This window comes from Ambystoma mexicanum, chromosome 5q (assembly GCF_040938575.1).
Source record: "Ambystoma mexicanum isolate Mex_15411 chromosome 5q, UKY_AmexF1_1, whole genome shotgun sequence".
NCBI lineage: Eukaryota > Metazoa > Chordata > Amphibia > Caudata > Ambystomatidae > Ambystoma > Ambystoma mexicanum.
The window spans coordinates 1,274,717,307-1,274,729,378 of NC_090933.1; the positions used below are offsets into that span (position 1 = coordinate 1,274,717,307).

At 49.4% G+C, this 12,072-nt stretch overlaps 1 protein-coding gene across 27 annotated transcripts in view; it reads right to left on the reverse strand.

The window, feature by feature from the left end:
• SCRIB (scribble planar cell polarity protein) overlaps window positions 1-12,072 on the reverse strand; it is a 1,329,907-nt gene that overhangs the window by 225,338 nt on the left and 1,092,497 nt on the right. For all 27 annotated transcript variants that reach the window (XR_011278687.1, XM_069621824.1, XM_069621823.1 and 24 more), the window contains one exon: window positions 2,460-2,507. Coding sequence is in view for 26 of the 27 variants with exons in the window: in XM_069621824.1 (XP_069477925.1) it covers window positions 2,460-2,507 (48 nt within the window). In the remaining variant the exon portion in view is untranslated. The remainder of the gene's footprint in view (window positions 1-2,459; window positions 2,508-12,072) is intronic.

A 12,072-nucleotide genomic window follows, 5' to 3' on the forward strand; every position in this document is an offset into this window, starting at 1 on the left:
ACGGGTTGGACGACTTTTACCGAGCTGAGACCACAGAGTCTGGCGATGGCTGTGACCGCAGACATTTGTGTGCAGATTCTGATATTTATTTTCTAGCCGGTCTCTCTTCGCTGGGGCTGAGAAGGGGTTCTTCAGCAGCACCAGCCCCTCATCCTAGACGTCGTCCAGGAGTGGTAGCGACAGAAAAGCTTTCCTTTTCGCCTCCCGGCGCTGATACAGAAAGCCCTCCATCTCTTCCGGGGTGAGCTGGAAAAGTTCTGACGCACGTGCGATCATGGAGTGGAAGGAGCCCACTTCGTCCGGCGGAGAAGCCCTTGGTGGCGAAGAGATTCCGCTGTCAGTCGTGTCCGTCCCCGTATACCTAAGGGGGGGGGGGCGGTAGTGGTGGTTTGAGTGGAGGTGTAGGGTGTCTCCTCCACCTTCCCTTGCCTCGTCGCGCCTTGAAGCACTTGTGCATAGGTGGCTTATAAATGCCAAATCATAATTCTCGGTCATCATCTTGCCACCTCAGCTAATTTCTCAACCAAGGCCATAGCACGGATCACCTCGTTCCTTAAAGGATTAGGCCATGACAGTCTCAGATCAGGCCAGTGTGGCCCCCCCCACCACTATCCATTGCGAAGTACCACAGGGCTCCTGCATCTCTCCTACTCTCTAACATCTTCACCAGACCCCTCTGACATCTTGGACACCATTGGCATATCTTACACCAACTATGCCAATGAGACACACACATTCTTCTCCCTCTCTCAAAGCCTTGAAAGCATGGCTGTTTGTCTAACATGTGCCGCTATCCTGTATACCACTGTCTTTTTCATTCTGCATGTACTCACCTGTAAGTAAGCAAACTGTCGAACATCTGTAACAGCGCTGCAATGCATACAGGCTTTGTGCGGGTTATAAATAAACAAATAAAATAAATGACAAGAGGCTGAAGGAGAATTTCACCATGGCATCAGAGGCGTTCATGGCCGGCAGTGCTAGACTGCTTGACACAAAACTTCTTGCCCCACGCGTCAACCCTCTTATTCTCCCTGTCCGGTGGAAGGAACGGAAAGGGGGAGGTCTTCAGTCTCGCTGTTGCGGCTTGAACCACTAGGCTTTTAGGTGAAGCAGGGGCGTAAACGCAAGGTGGGTGCGACTGAGCAAAACAGTTCTTCCTTGCCAGGTATCAGTCTACTGCCGAAACACACTTCCAATAGCGGGCCTCCACCACCACATTAAAGGCCAGGAGCATTACCTTCTCTGGGGCAGTGTCCAGAATGTCAGAGCTTGTACTGAACTCAGGACCTGGACAGAAAAGATAGCCCCAGAGTATCGGGTGGGAGCAGGTAAGATGTCCAACTCCGGGGAAGTGACTAGGCCCCTGGTCCCTTGTAGGTCCTCTAACAGGCCCAGACAAATCCTCACCTCCCCCATACATTTTCTCCAGGAAGTCTCTCGCCTCCCTAGATCCCATGAGTTCAAGTCCAAAATGGACCTGGTTGCCTTACTCGTTGTAGATGTACATCTTCAACATAAAGGCATCCCTAAGGAGTGGGACATATTCCCAGAGTGGGACCTGTGGCCCCCTACGTGGGGGCCTGGTGGTGCCGAGAGACCTTGCTCCTCCTGGGCCGTTAAGCGTGCAGGAGTGGCTCTTTGAGGGTATTCTGCCGGTTGCAGAAGACGCAGTGGGTCAGAGCCGCCGGCACCTTGGCAAAGAAGTCAAGCATCTTCAGGAGGAGGGTCTCCTATTCCTCCGGTGTGGCGGACTGTGTTGGGAAAGGTACCTGTGCTGGCCGCACATGGGAACCCTCAGAGTGGTAGCTCTTTCTTTGAGGAGAAAGAAGAGTGGTGCTGAGGGGACTCAATCGTAATCTGGGAGCATGACCTCCTCCGATGCTGCTGCTGCTTCTTTTCCACTTGTGGAGCCACCCGATCCTCGGAGCTTCGATCCGCGCCGTTCAACCTCAACCGAGACCGCAGAAACTCACCCTTTGCCTTGTGGACGAACTTGAATATTTTCCCTACCCATTCCAATAGGGCCTTTGGGTGCATGGACTGACAGAACCCGCAATCCTGGGTGTCGTGGTCCTCACACAAACAGTACAAGCAGATCCTGTGCGGATCCGAGACAGACAACTGCTGGCAGCAAAGCGCAGCTGCACTGGGATATGAATATAGATGAGGAATCTGTCAGGATAGAATCCATTAGAAGCATATGTTGACAATCCGGTTGGACAACAAAAAAGTCCAGTGCTAAATTCTGGAAATCAGTATTAGGCAGAATAATTATCAGATTCAAACAGCACTTCTAAACACTGTGATCCTGATGCAAGCTATCCTTCATGTAGACAAGATTACAGGTCATTAACAACCAACCATGCAAATGTTACCCATAACACATGTTGCACACAGTTCTCAGTTGGGACACACTGATTCCAGGAAATGTAGCAATGTGAATTAAATGGACTCACCTCAGAAGGAGCATTGGGCCGCTCAGGAGTTCTTGGGACAAACACTTCCTGTGTGGGGAAACAGAAACAGAACTGTAAGGGAAATCGCCTGCTTTCAACATACTTATCCAACACATCTTTCCTAATTGCCTTCTCTCTAGGAATTGATCATCAAACAGGGAGAATATTCAGTTTCTGTGCTAATTCCCTTTAACCTGGGAGACCCCCAGCACGTTTTGCTGGACTCTGGTATTTTTTGATTTCTTCTCCTGAACTTTTTACCACTGACTTTACTCTGGCTGTGAATCTTATTTTACTGCTTTTGTGGAGTATGCTTTCCTCCATGTATTTCAAAGTTGGCATCTGTGCAGTGTCACTGAAGAGTCCCTTCTTTATGTTATTCTCTTGTGTGAACTACAGTTCCCAAGATTAGTCAGATAACATTTATCTTACTTACCTTTTCTTTTGTGGGCCCAGCACACAACGCCTAATGTGGTGTGCTGGCGGGGTTACATTTTAACTCCCTTTTCCACTACTCGTGTAACTTTTTGTTACAGTAACTAACAAACCTAAATGGCTGGTGGCAGTGGATTCCTTTTCTACCTGTTGAGCAAGTTACTAGCAGGCTGATGTCTCATTCTAGGTGGGGTTGGGTCTTTTGTGAGCTTTGTCTTGGGCAGGCTTCTCCTGTGAAGCCTGCCCAGGCTCCAGTGCGTCTGGTAAGGCAGGACGTGAGGGAGAGCCCTGAAACTTCACTGTCCTTTGTTTGTAGGTGTGCCTGGCGGGAAATCAGTTTCAACTGGGTGGCTGGCTTTCCTGCAGTACAGCCAACCCTCCAAGTGATTGACAGCCCCATAGGGGTGAATGAGACGGTTCCAGAAGATAATGTGAGGAGCAGAGACGCCAGCAGCATCTTTCAAAAACCACAGAAGTACCAGTGAAGCGCTGCAGCTGCCCTGACCCCATTTTCAACTCAACAGGGAAGCTCCGCCCAGGATGATTTCCTCCCTTGGGCTTGTGGGACCAATTAGCCTCATGACCTTCAATTTGGGCCATCCCATGACCTGTGACTTTCCTGGGCTGCAGAACACAAATACCTGTGGTACCTGGATGAACATCGATGAAACTTCGCAGGTATCTTCGTGGACCTCCAGAAGTAGGAATTCTTCACAAAAAGTCCCCTCATCAGAGTTCAGGACTGAGTAATCGAAGAGAATCCAACCAGCGATATTAGTTTCTTTTTGGCGCTAAGAAAAAGGCGCCAAAACCACAAACTGCCGCTGGAATGAGCCAACACTTTGCTGCCAACCCCTTCTCTCGAGTGCTTCTGCAGACACCCACCGAAGGTCCCCCCCTTTCGTCACCATGACCAAGGAACAGGAATTGGGGTCTTTATCACTGCATCAGGTAGGCGACTAGCTACATTTTAAACTTCACTCTTCAGGTACTGTGTGGCTTGGGTTATACTTGAGTTAGACCGTTTCCGGTGCTCTTTTGCTTTGGGAGTGCTGTTTTCAATGTTTGGGAGTTGACCTGTATTCCTACAGGAAGGCTCCTCTTGAACTCCTGTGTTTTCTGCAAGAACAACTGACTGGTTACTTAAGTTTTCTCTGAAGATTTTCATCAGAACTGGTGCTGTCTGTTTGACTGTGGCTTTGCTGGTTTTCCAAAGGTCCATCTCCTTGACCCTACTGGCTTTGGCAAGGCGCGTTCCTCTATAAACTTGAATTGTAAAAACATTTCAGTTACGGAATAGACTACCTAAATACCTCTTGGAGAGTGTACATTGTTACTTACCAGTTGCTAGCTGTGCTCTGTCTAAACCTTTACTCCCCCTTAAACTGAATTTTTCAAAGGTGATCCATACAAGTGCTTTTACTGACGTCACTGTGTGATGGATATGAAAAGTATATGAAAACGTACTCGCACGCATTATTGTTCCTTTTACAATCTTATTTCCAGTCTAATTGAATGTTTTTGGTAGTGCTGCATTTTAGATTTGCCTGTGTGCCTTATGTATGGGATACATTACTCACCGAAATCGTTTTTCTGATGCTTGTATTTGCTTAGATTCACATGCTGTGCATAGGCCGACATCTAGTGGAAGCTGCAGAGTATTACAGTTTGTTTTTCGAAACTCGAAAATGGGCGTCGACACAGGGCGTGCCAGTAATACTATCCCTAGTGTGACGTCCACTGTACCCAAGATCCCTCACGCGTCTAGGATCCTCAGATTGTATTTTTTCTGGCATGAGGTAGCATGAGGAGTAGCGCGAGTACAGATAATCCAAGCAGAAAGATAGAAAGGTAAGACTACAAGCAACCATGCGCCTTCTCTCAGAGGGGAGGAAGGGTGGGTCGCATGTGAATCTAAGCAGATACAAGCATCAGAAATACGATTACGGTGAGTAATGTATCCCTTCTGAGGCTTGTGGAATCTGCTTAGATCACATGCTGTGCATAGATTAGCGAGCAGTACCTGAAGGAGGTGGGATGTGAGAAGGGTCATGAGCAAATAAGTGTCTTAGAACCGCTTGTCCCACTTGTGTGTCTGCCTTGGAATGGGTGTCAATGCAGTAATGCTGAGTAAAAGTGTGAATAGAGCTCCAAGTAGCTGCTTTGCAAATGGTGTCAAGGGGTACATTTGCAATGAAAGCCAGAGTGGCCACAATGCCTCTTGTAGAGTGGGCTCTTGGCGTGAAAGGCAGAGTCTTTTCAGAGAGTGAGTAACACAGCTGGATACAGTTAATAATCCACTTCGAGATGGCACCTTTAGAGACCCGATCCCTTTCTCTGCCTGTAGCTACGGAGACAAACAGCTGATCTGTTTTCCTTAGCGGTCTGGTTTTATTTACATAGTAGAGGACGGCCCTATGCACATCTAGGGTGTGTAGTTTCACCTCAGCCGAGCTTTGAGGGTCCTGGAAGAAAGCCGGAAGCTCGATGGACTGGTTTACGTGGAATTTAGATATAAACTTAGGTGAGAACCTAGGGTGCGTGCGTAAAACCAGTTTGTCTTTATGGACAGTAAAGAAGGGATCCTGCACTGACAGAGCCTGAATTTCACTGACCCTTCTTATAGAGGTAATAGCTACTAAGAAGGCCGTTTTATAAGTCAGGTGTTTGAGACTGCTTTTATGCATGGGCTCGAAAGGGGGGGGGCCCATGAGTTTAGATAGCACCACATTAAGGTCCCACCCTGGTGGTGGGTTTGAAATAGGAGGGTGAAGTCTCTTTACTCCTTCCATGAAGGCTTTAACTACTGGTACTTTCCACCACGAGACCTTGTTATGGGAAGTGGTGTATGCCGACAGGGCTGCCAGGTGTACTTTCAGTGAGTTAAAAACCAGTCCTGCATCCAGCAGGTGGAGCATGTATGTAACAATAGTGGAAAGAGTGCAATCAACTGGGTTGATTTGTTTACTCTGGCACCAGATAACAAATCTCTTCCACTTGTCAAAGTAGCAGTGCCTTGTGTTTGGTTTCCTAGATTCCTTTAGGATGTCCATACACCTCTGTGGTAAATTGAGATGTCCAAACTATGACCTCAGGAGCCATGCTGCCAGGTTCATTGAGTTGGGTTGCTGATGCACTGTTTGACCTTGGTGCTGGGACAGTAGGTTGTACCAGGCCGGATGTTTGATGGGCTCGCACACCGCCATCCTGCGTAAGTGTGGGAACCACGGTTGTCTTGCCCACATGGGAGCAACTAGGACGAGCGTCATCGACTCTCTGTTCATCTTGTTGACCAGCTTCCTGATGAGGAGTTGGTGGAAAAGCGTACGCAAACATCCCTGACCAGTTCATCCACAGGGCGTTCCCCTGGGTGTCTGGTTGGGGGAACCTGGATGCAAATCCTGGGCATGGTCTGTTTTCGCTTGTGGCGAGTAAGTCTATAGTGAAACCCCACTGAGAGAAGATATCTTCTACGACCTCTCTGTGTAGAACCCATTCATGTTCCTCTGGGAGGGAGCCTCTGCTCAGAGCATCCGCTAGGGAATTGAGCTCCCCTGGAACATGTTGTGATGACAGGAAGATGTTCCGTCTGAGTGCCCATATCCAGATTTTCTGGGCAAGCTTGGACAGATTTGGCGAACGAGTCCCTCCTTGCTTGTTCAGGTAGAACATGGCTGTCGTGCTGTCCGTCCGGATTTGTACTAACAGGTTTAGTAGGTAGGGCTCGAACACTTGAAGCGCTTTGAATATTGCCAGAAGCTCTAGCAGGTTGATGTGGTTCTTGGCCACTGAGGGAGACCAGAAACCCTGAGCTGTGTGGTGGAGATGGTGAGCTCCCCACCCCATCAGGCATGCATCGGTAGTGACTACTGCCTGTTCTTCGGGATCGTAAAAGGGTTTCCCCTGTGCAAGATTCTCTCTTGTCCACCAGTGAAGGCTTTGTACCAGTGTTGGCGAAACGAACACTAGATCGTCCCACTGACCACTTGCCTGAGACCACGGTTTCGCCAAACATTCCTGCATGGGACGCAGGCGCGCGTGGGGGACCAGGTAAATACATGACGCCATCATGCCCAGCAAACGCATTGCTTTGCGTACCGTTATTTGGTGACCGGACTGATATTGCGGAATTTGCAGTAGTATATTCCGAATTCTTTCCTCTGAAGGAAATGTTAACCCCTCTTGAGTATCTAGGATTGGATTGCTCCTAGGAACTGTTTGGAGGTGCTTGGCAGCAGGCCTGACTTTTTCTCGTTGATTGAGAAGCCTAATTCGTGGAGGAGGTCGATAGTCCTTTGAATGTTTGTCCTGCAAATTACTGGGGTTTCCCCCGTTATGAGCCAGTCGTCCAGATAAGGGTACACCGGGATTGCCTCCCTGCGTAGGTGTGCAGCCGCCACCGCCAGTACCTTGGTGAATACCCTTGGTGCCGAAGCTATCCCGAAGGGCAGTACCTTGAACTGGTAGTGCCGACTGTCCACCTTGAAGCGCAAGTACCTTCTGTGCGCTGGGAACATGGAAATATGAAAATAGGCATCTTTCATATCCAAGGTTGCCATGTAATCCCCTTTTTTAGGAGGGGGATTACCTACTGTAGCGTAGTCATTCGAAACTTGACATACTTGTTGGCAGGCCGTAAGTCCAATACTGGGCGCATTGTCAAATCTTTTTTTGGCACAAGGAAGTAAGTTGAATAAATACCCTTGTTTACCTGGTGTCCCGGGATGAGTTCTATTGCGTCCTTTGCTAGCAGATTGGCGATCTCCTCAAGGAGAATCTTCTGGTGTTCCAAAGAATGTATTCTTTGTCGTGGAGGATGGTTCCGGGGACGCTGCAGTAGTTCTATACAGTACCCTGCGGATACTGTCGACAGCACCCATCTGTCTGATGTGATCCCTTCCCAAACCTGGGTGAAGTTGGAAATGCGTTCCCCTACTGGGGTTGCGTGAGAAGGGTCCCTGAACTGAGCGTCACTGCTTTGGTGGAGGCGTGCCGCCTCCTCTACTGGGGCTGCCTCTGCCTTTACCACGTCCTCTCCTATTACCCCTGCCGTAACCCTGGGTAGACTGTTGGCTGTTGTTCCACTGTGTACCCTGCCCCAGGAAATAGTTTGATCCTCTCTGGGAATTTTGGCCGCGTGGGCGACGAAAATTTCCATTCCCTCTCTGGTTAGGGGGTTTATTGGTTAGTTGGCCAAGGGACTTGAGTCTCATATTCGTCCTTGGCCTTCTTCAGCGCGTCTTCGACCGCCTTACCAAACAGATCGGCTTCCACCGGTTTGTCCAACAATGATGCCTGGGTTTCTGCCTTAAAACCAGACGGCCGTAACCACGCACGTCTCTTGATAACAGTACCTTCTGCTATCAATCTGCCTGCGTTGTCCGCAGCGTCAAAAGTTGCTTTTAAAATGCAACCAGACACAGTTCTACCCTCTGCTGAAATTCGTGCTAACTGGCCCTTTAAGGGTTCTGGTGCAGAGGCTATGAGTGCCGCGACTTCTTCCAACTGATGGCAGTTGTAACTGGCCAACAGGGTGGTGGAGTTTGCAATCCTTGCCTGATAGGTGGACGTTGAGGCTACTTTCCTGCCGAAACCATATAGTTTTTTGATCTCCTTATCTGGAGGAGCTTCGGACGATGACAAGGGTGTTCCAGCCCTCTTACGAGGGTTAGTGACAACCAGGGAGTCTGGCTTCAGATGACCTCTTATATAGAGAGGGTCAGACTGGGCTGCCCTGAAAAGTTTTTCAACTCTGGGATTGACTGCTCTGGTGAGGTTCGGGTTCACCAGGGACGGGTCTATTCTTCGCTGAATAGACTTAAGGATAGGGATGGTCTGGGCAACAGGCCTCCTTTCTCCCACTAACTCCTCGGCGAAGTCCCTCTCCTCCTGGACACCGTGGGTGTCAATATGGAAATGTTCTGCTGCTCGTGCGAGAACCTCATTCAGGAGGGGTTGGTTATCGACAGGGGAGTCGGTAACCGGGGCTTCCTTCTCTACCGGGGAATCTACTCTGTAGGTTTCAGGGTCTTCCTCTTCCTGGTCCTCATCATCCCCATAGTAGCCCGTCCCGGTTTGCTCTTCTACCATGCCAAATTCTTGGTCCTCACCAAAGTAAGTCTCTCCTTGATACTGTGAGTATGGCCGTGAGTATGGTTGTACATCGAAGGGGTCCGAAGACCTCGTAGGTGTCTCAAACCGGGCCTTATTACTCGGGCGGATAGGATCATTAGAGCCTGAGGGTGTAGACCCTTGTGGATTATATGAAAGGAAATGGTCTGGATTTTTATCATAAATGTCTGCCAAAGAAGACATCCTTGACATGACCCTATCTATGTCATCACTCGACCATTCTTTGGAACTGGGAATGACTCTGTCAGAAAGTCTAGGAGACTTATCCTGAGTAGACTTGCTGGTTTTAGAAATAGCAGCAGACTTGGGCTTGTCTGTCTGTTTAAGAGGAGTGGAGTGTTTTACAGGTGTGGAAGAGTGCAGTGGCTGCTTCTTCTGCTGTTTTCCCCCATCCCCTCTGAGTGGAAGAGTGTTTTCCCTGTCCCTTTGTGGTTCCGGAGGTTTTCGACGCCTGGCGTCGAGGATCGGGGGTAGAGTCCATGTCCTTCGAACGTGGGGCCGCGCTGGTCTTGTCTGTGGGCTCTGACTCCTGGAGAGCGGCCTGGTCTTCGTCCTCCGACGATCGAACTTCCGTTAGCTTAGGGAGCGAGGCACTCTTGGCAAGAGTGGATGATTGCCTGGAGTCATGCGGCGATCTCGATCGAGAACGCCCAGAGGACACCGATTCGGACCGTTCTCTATGTGCCTCTTTCCGAGAACTCAACGTCAAGTCTCGGTTGGACTTCGTGTGTTTAGTGTGAGTGGTGTGTGAAGCGCTTGTGTCGCCGGGGGTCTTCCCCATAGCCGCCCTGTCGGACGACCTTCCAAGGTCAGGGACGTGCGCTTGGCTGTCTTTAGACGCCGTAATGCCCTCGCCGTCCGAAAGCACGGCGCTGCTGCCATCGCTGAAGGCGCCCTCCGCCGCCATGGCCGCCTGCCTGGCGTGGTGGGCCCAACACTTCGAACGGTCCTTAAGTGTCTTAGGTTTAAACCTACTACACGCTCTGCAGTTCGCCTCGGGGTGGTCCCTCGGCAAGCAGAGATTGCACGTGGCGTGCCTGTCGACCCAAGGGTATTTGCGATTGCACTTGGGGCAGAATTGAAAAGGGGTACCCTCCATACGCACCTTGAGGCAGCGGGCTGGTAAGTGTAGGAAATGTATAAGATGTACCTATATACAAAAGAGTGTAGAGTATGTCCAACCCCCCACTCTCCCTACTTGCAGGGCCGAAGCCAGAGGCCTTCCAAGGCCCGGGCCGAGGCCAGAGGCCTTCCGAGGCCCAAATCCGTCGTGCAGCAGCCGACGGTCGAATTCTTCTCCAGCCGGCGTCGAGTGTCGAAGTTCGACGTTGGGGTGGGGAAGGGATGTAAATTTATCGATATTTTAGCAAAAGTATGGCTAAGGCCAGGGGACTCCGCAAAATGCTTCCGACCAGTATGGCGGAAAAAAACAATCTGAGGATCCTAGACGCGTGAGGGATCTTGGGTACAGTGGACGTCACACTAGGGATAGTATTACTGGCACGCCCTGTGTCGACGCCCATTTTTGAGTTTCGAAAAACAAACTGTAATACTCCGCAGCTTACACTAGATGTCGGCCTATGCACAGCATGTGATCTAAGCATATTCAACAAGCCTCAGAAATATAAATAGATATATTTTAATACAACTAAGGTAAGTAAGTGTTTTCTTGGGTCTATGCATGTACTGATTTCTTTGTACTGCTCACATAACTCCCTCCTAAGCTAAGCCTGGCTGCTCAGCCACTCTACCGACTTGTGTAGTACAGGACTATATTGAGTTGTGTCCCTAATACCAGTAGTTAACACAAACCATCAGGTAGATGCTAACTCCCACTACACCCCCCCTTATTGATGCAACCTCAACCATAAACGTCATCTCACTCCCTCCACAGATTTGGTCTTGCGTCTTAACGACCAGATTTTGTATCACCACCATGGTACTCTTGGATCAGTCTAACCTTTAACTCCTATTATCCCTATAGATTACACATCAGCCTCACCGAAAAACTCTACAGATGTGGCTCACCACTTATCCCCTACAAATACGTATTTTGCATCACCATCTCGACATTCCACATATTTTGTCTCACTCGTTCCCCCTAAAATGTATGCTCACCACATTCATATAAAGATTCAGACTCGCCCCATTTCCCCGTTCACTGTCTGCCATATCCTCACACCCCACCCTTTCTCAGATACGGCTTCAATGGTTACCCTTTCAGCAGATCCATCACCACTTGCTAAGGATTGTACCTCATCAACTACATTAAGTCTATTCCATTTTAGAATTCATATCGCCCCATTTGCTCATGCCTCTGCTGCCCATATCCCATCCTGTAAGATTCCTGCACAACTAATTCCCCTTACACTAGGTTAGAAGGTTTTTTCAAATTCACTATCTGGGGTAGGATCTGGAAAAGTCAACCTAGGGTTAAGCAAGGTTATTCACAACCGCAGTTGTGTAAAGCCAGATAGTAAGGACGTAGCAGCAAAATCCCTCGACTCTGCCCTCAAGGCACTAGGGTACAAGAACACCATACTTAGCCCAACTCACACCCAAGGCAGAACGTTGGACTGGATAGCACAGCACAACTGTCCACTCATCACTGGAAACACTTCTAACCCCATGGTCTGACCACCACATTATCACCTTCAGCATACTCACCGCTAGTTCCCCAGCTACCCCATCACCCCAACCACTCCCTCCCTGCCTCGCCAGAAGCTCCTGCCAACTCACTAAGGAGAGATTATTGCCCTTCCTCCAAGGCTCAGCCCTCAGACCACCTTTCTCTTCAGACCCTGAAACACTCGCATCAACCTATGATACTGCCATCAAAGCAGCCATCAACACCATTGCCCCACTCAAACCTCGAAAATCCAAACCCACTTCACATTCCAATTCTTGGTTCACGCCGGACCTCCTCTCACTCCGCAACGAGAAAAAAGCCACACTCACACAGTGGCAAAAGTCCCACTTCGAAAAAGATAAGATGATCTTCAAAGCCCTTTCCACCAAATACAAAAAGGCAATCACCCAAGCCATA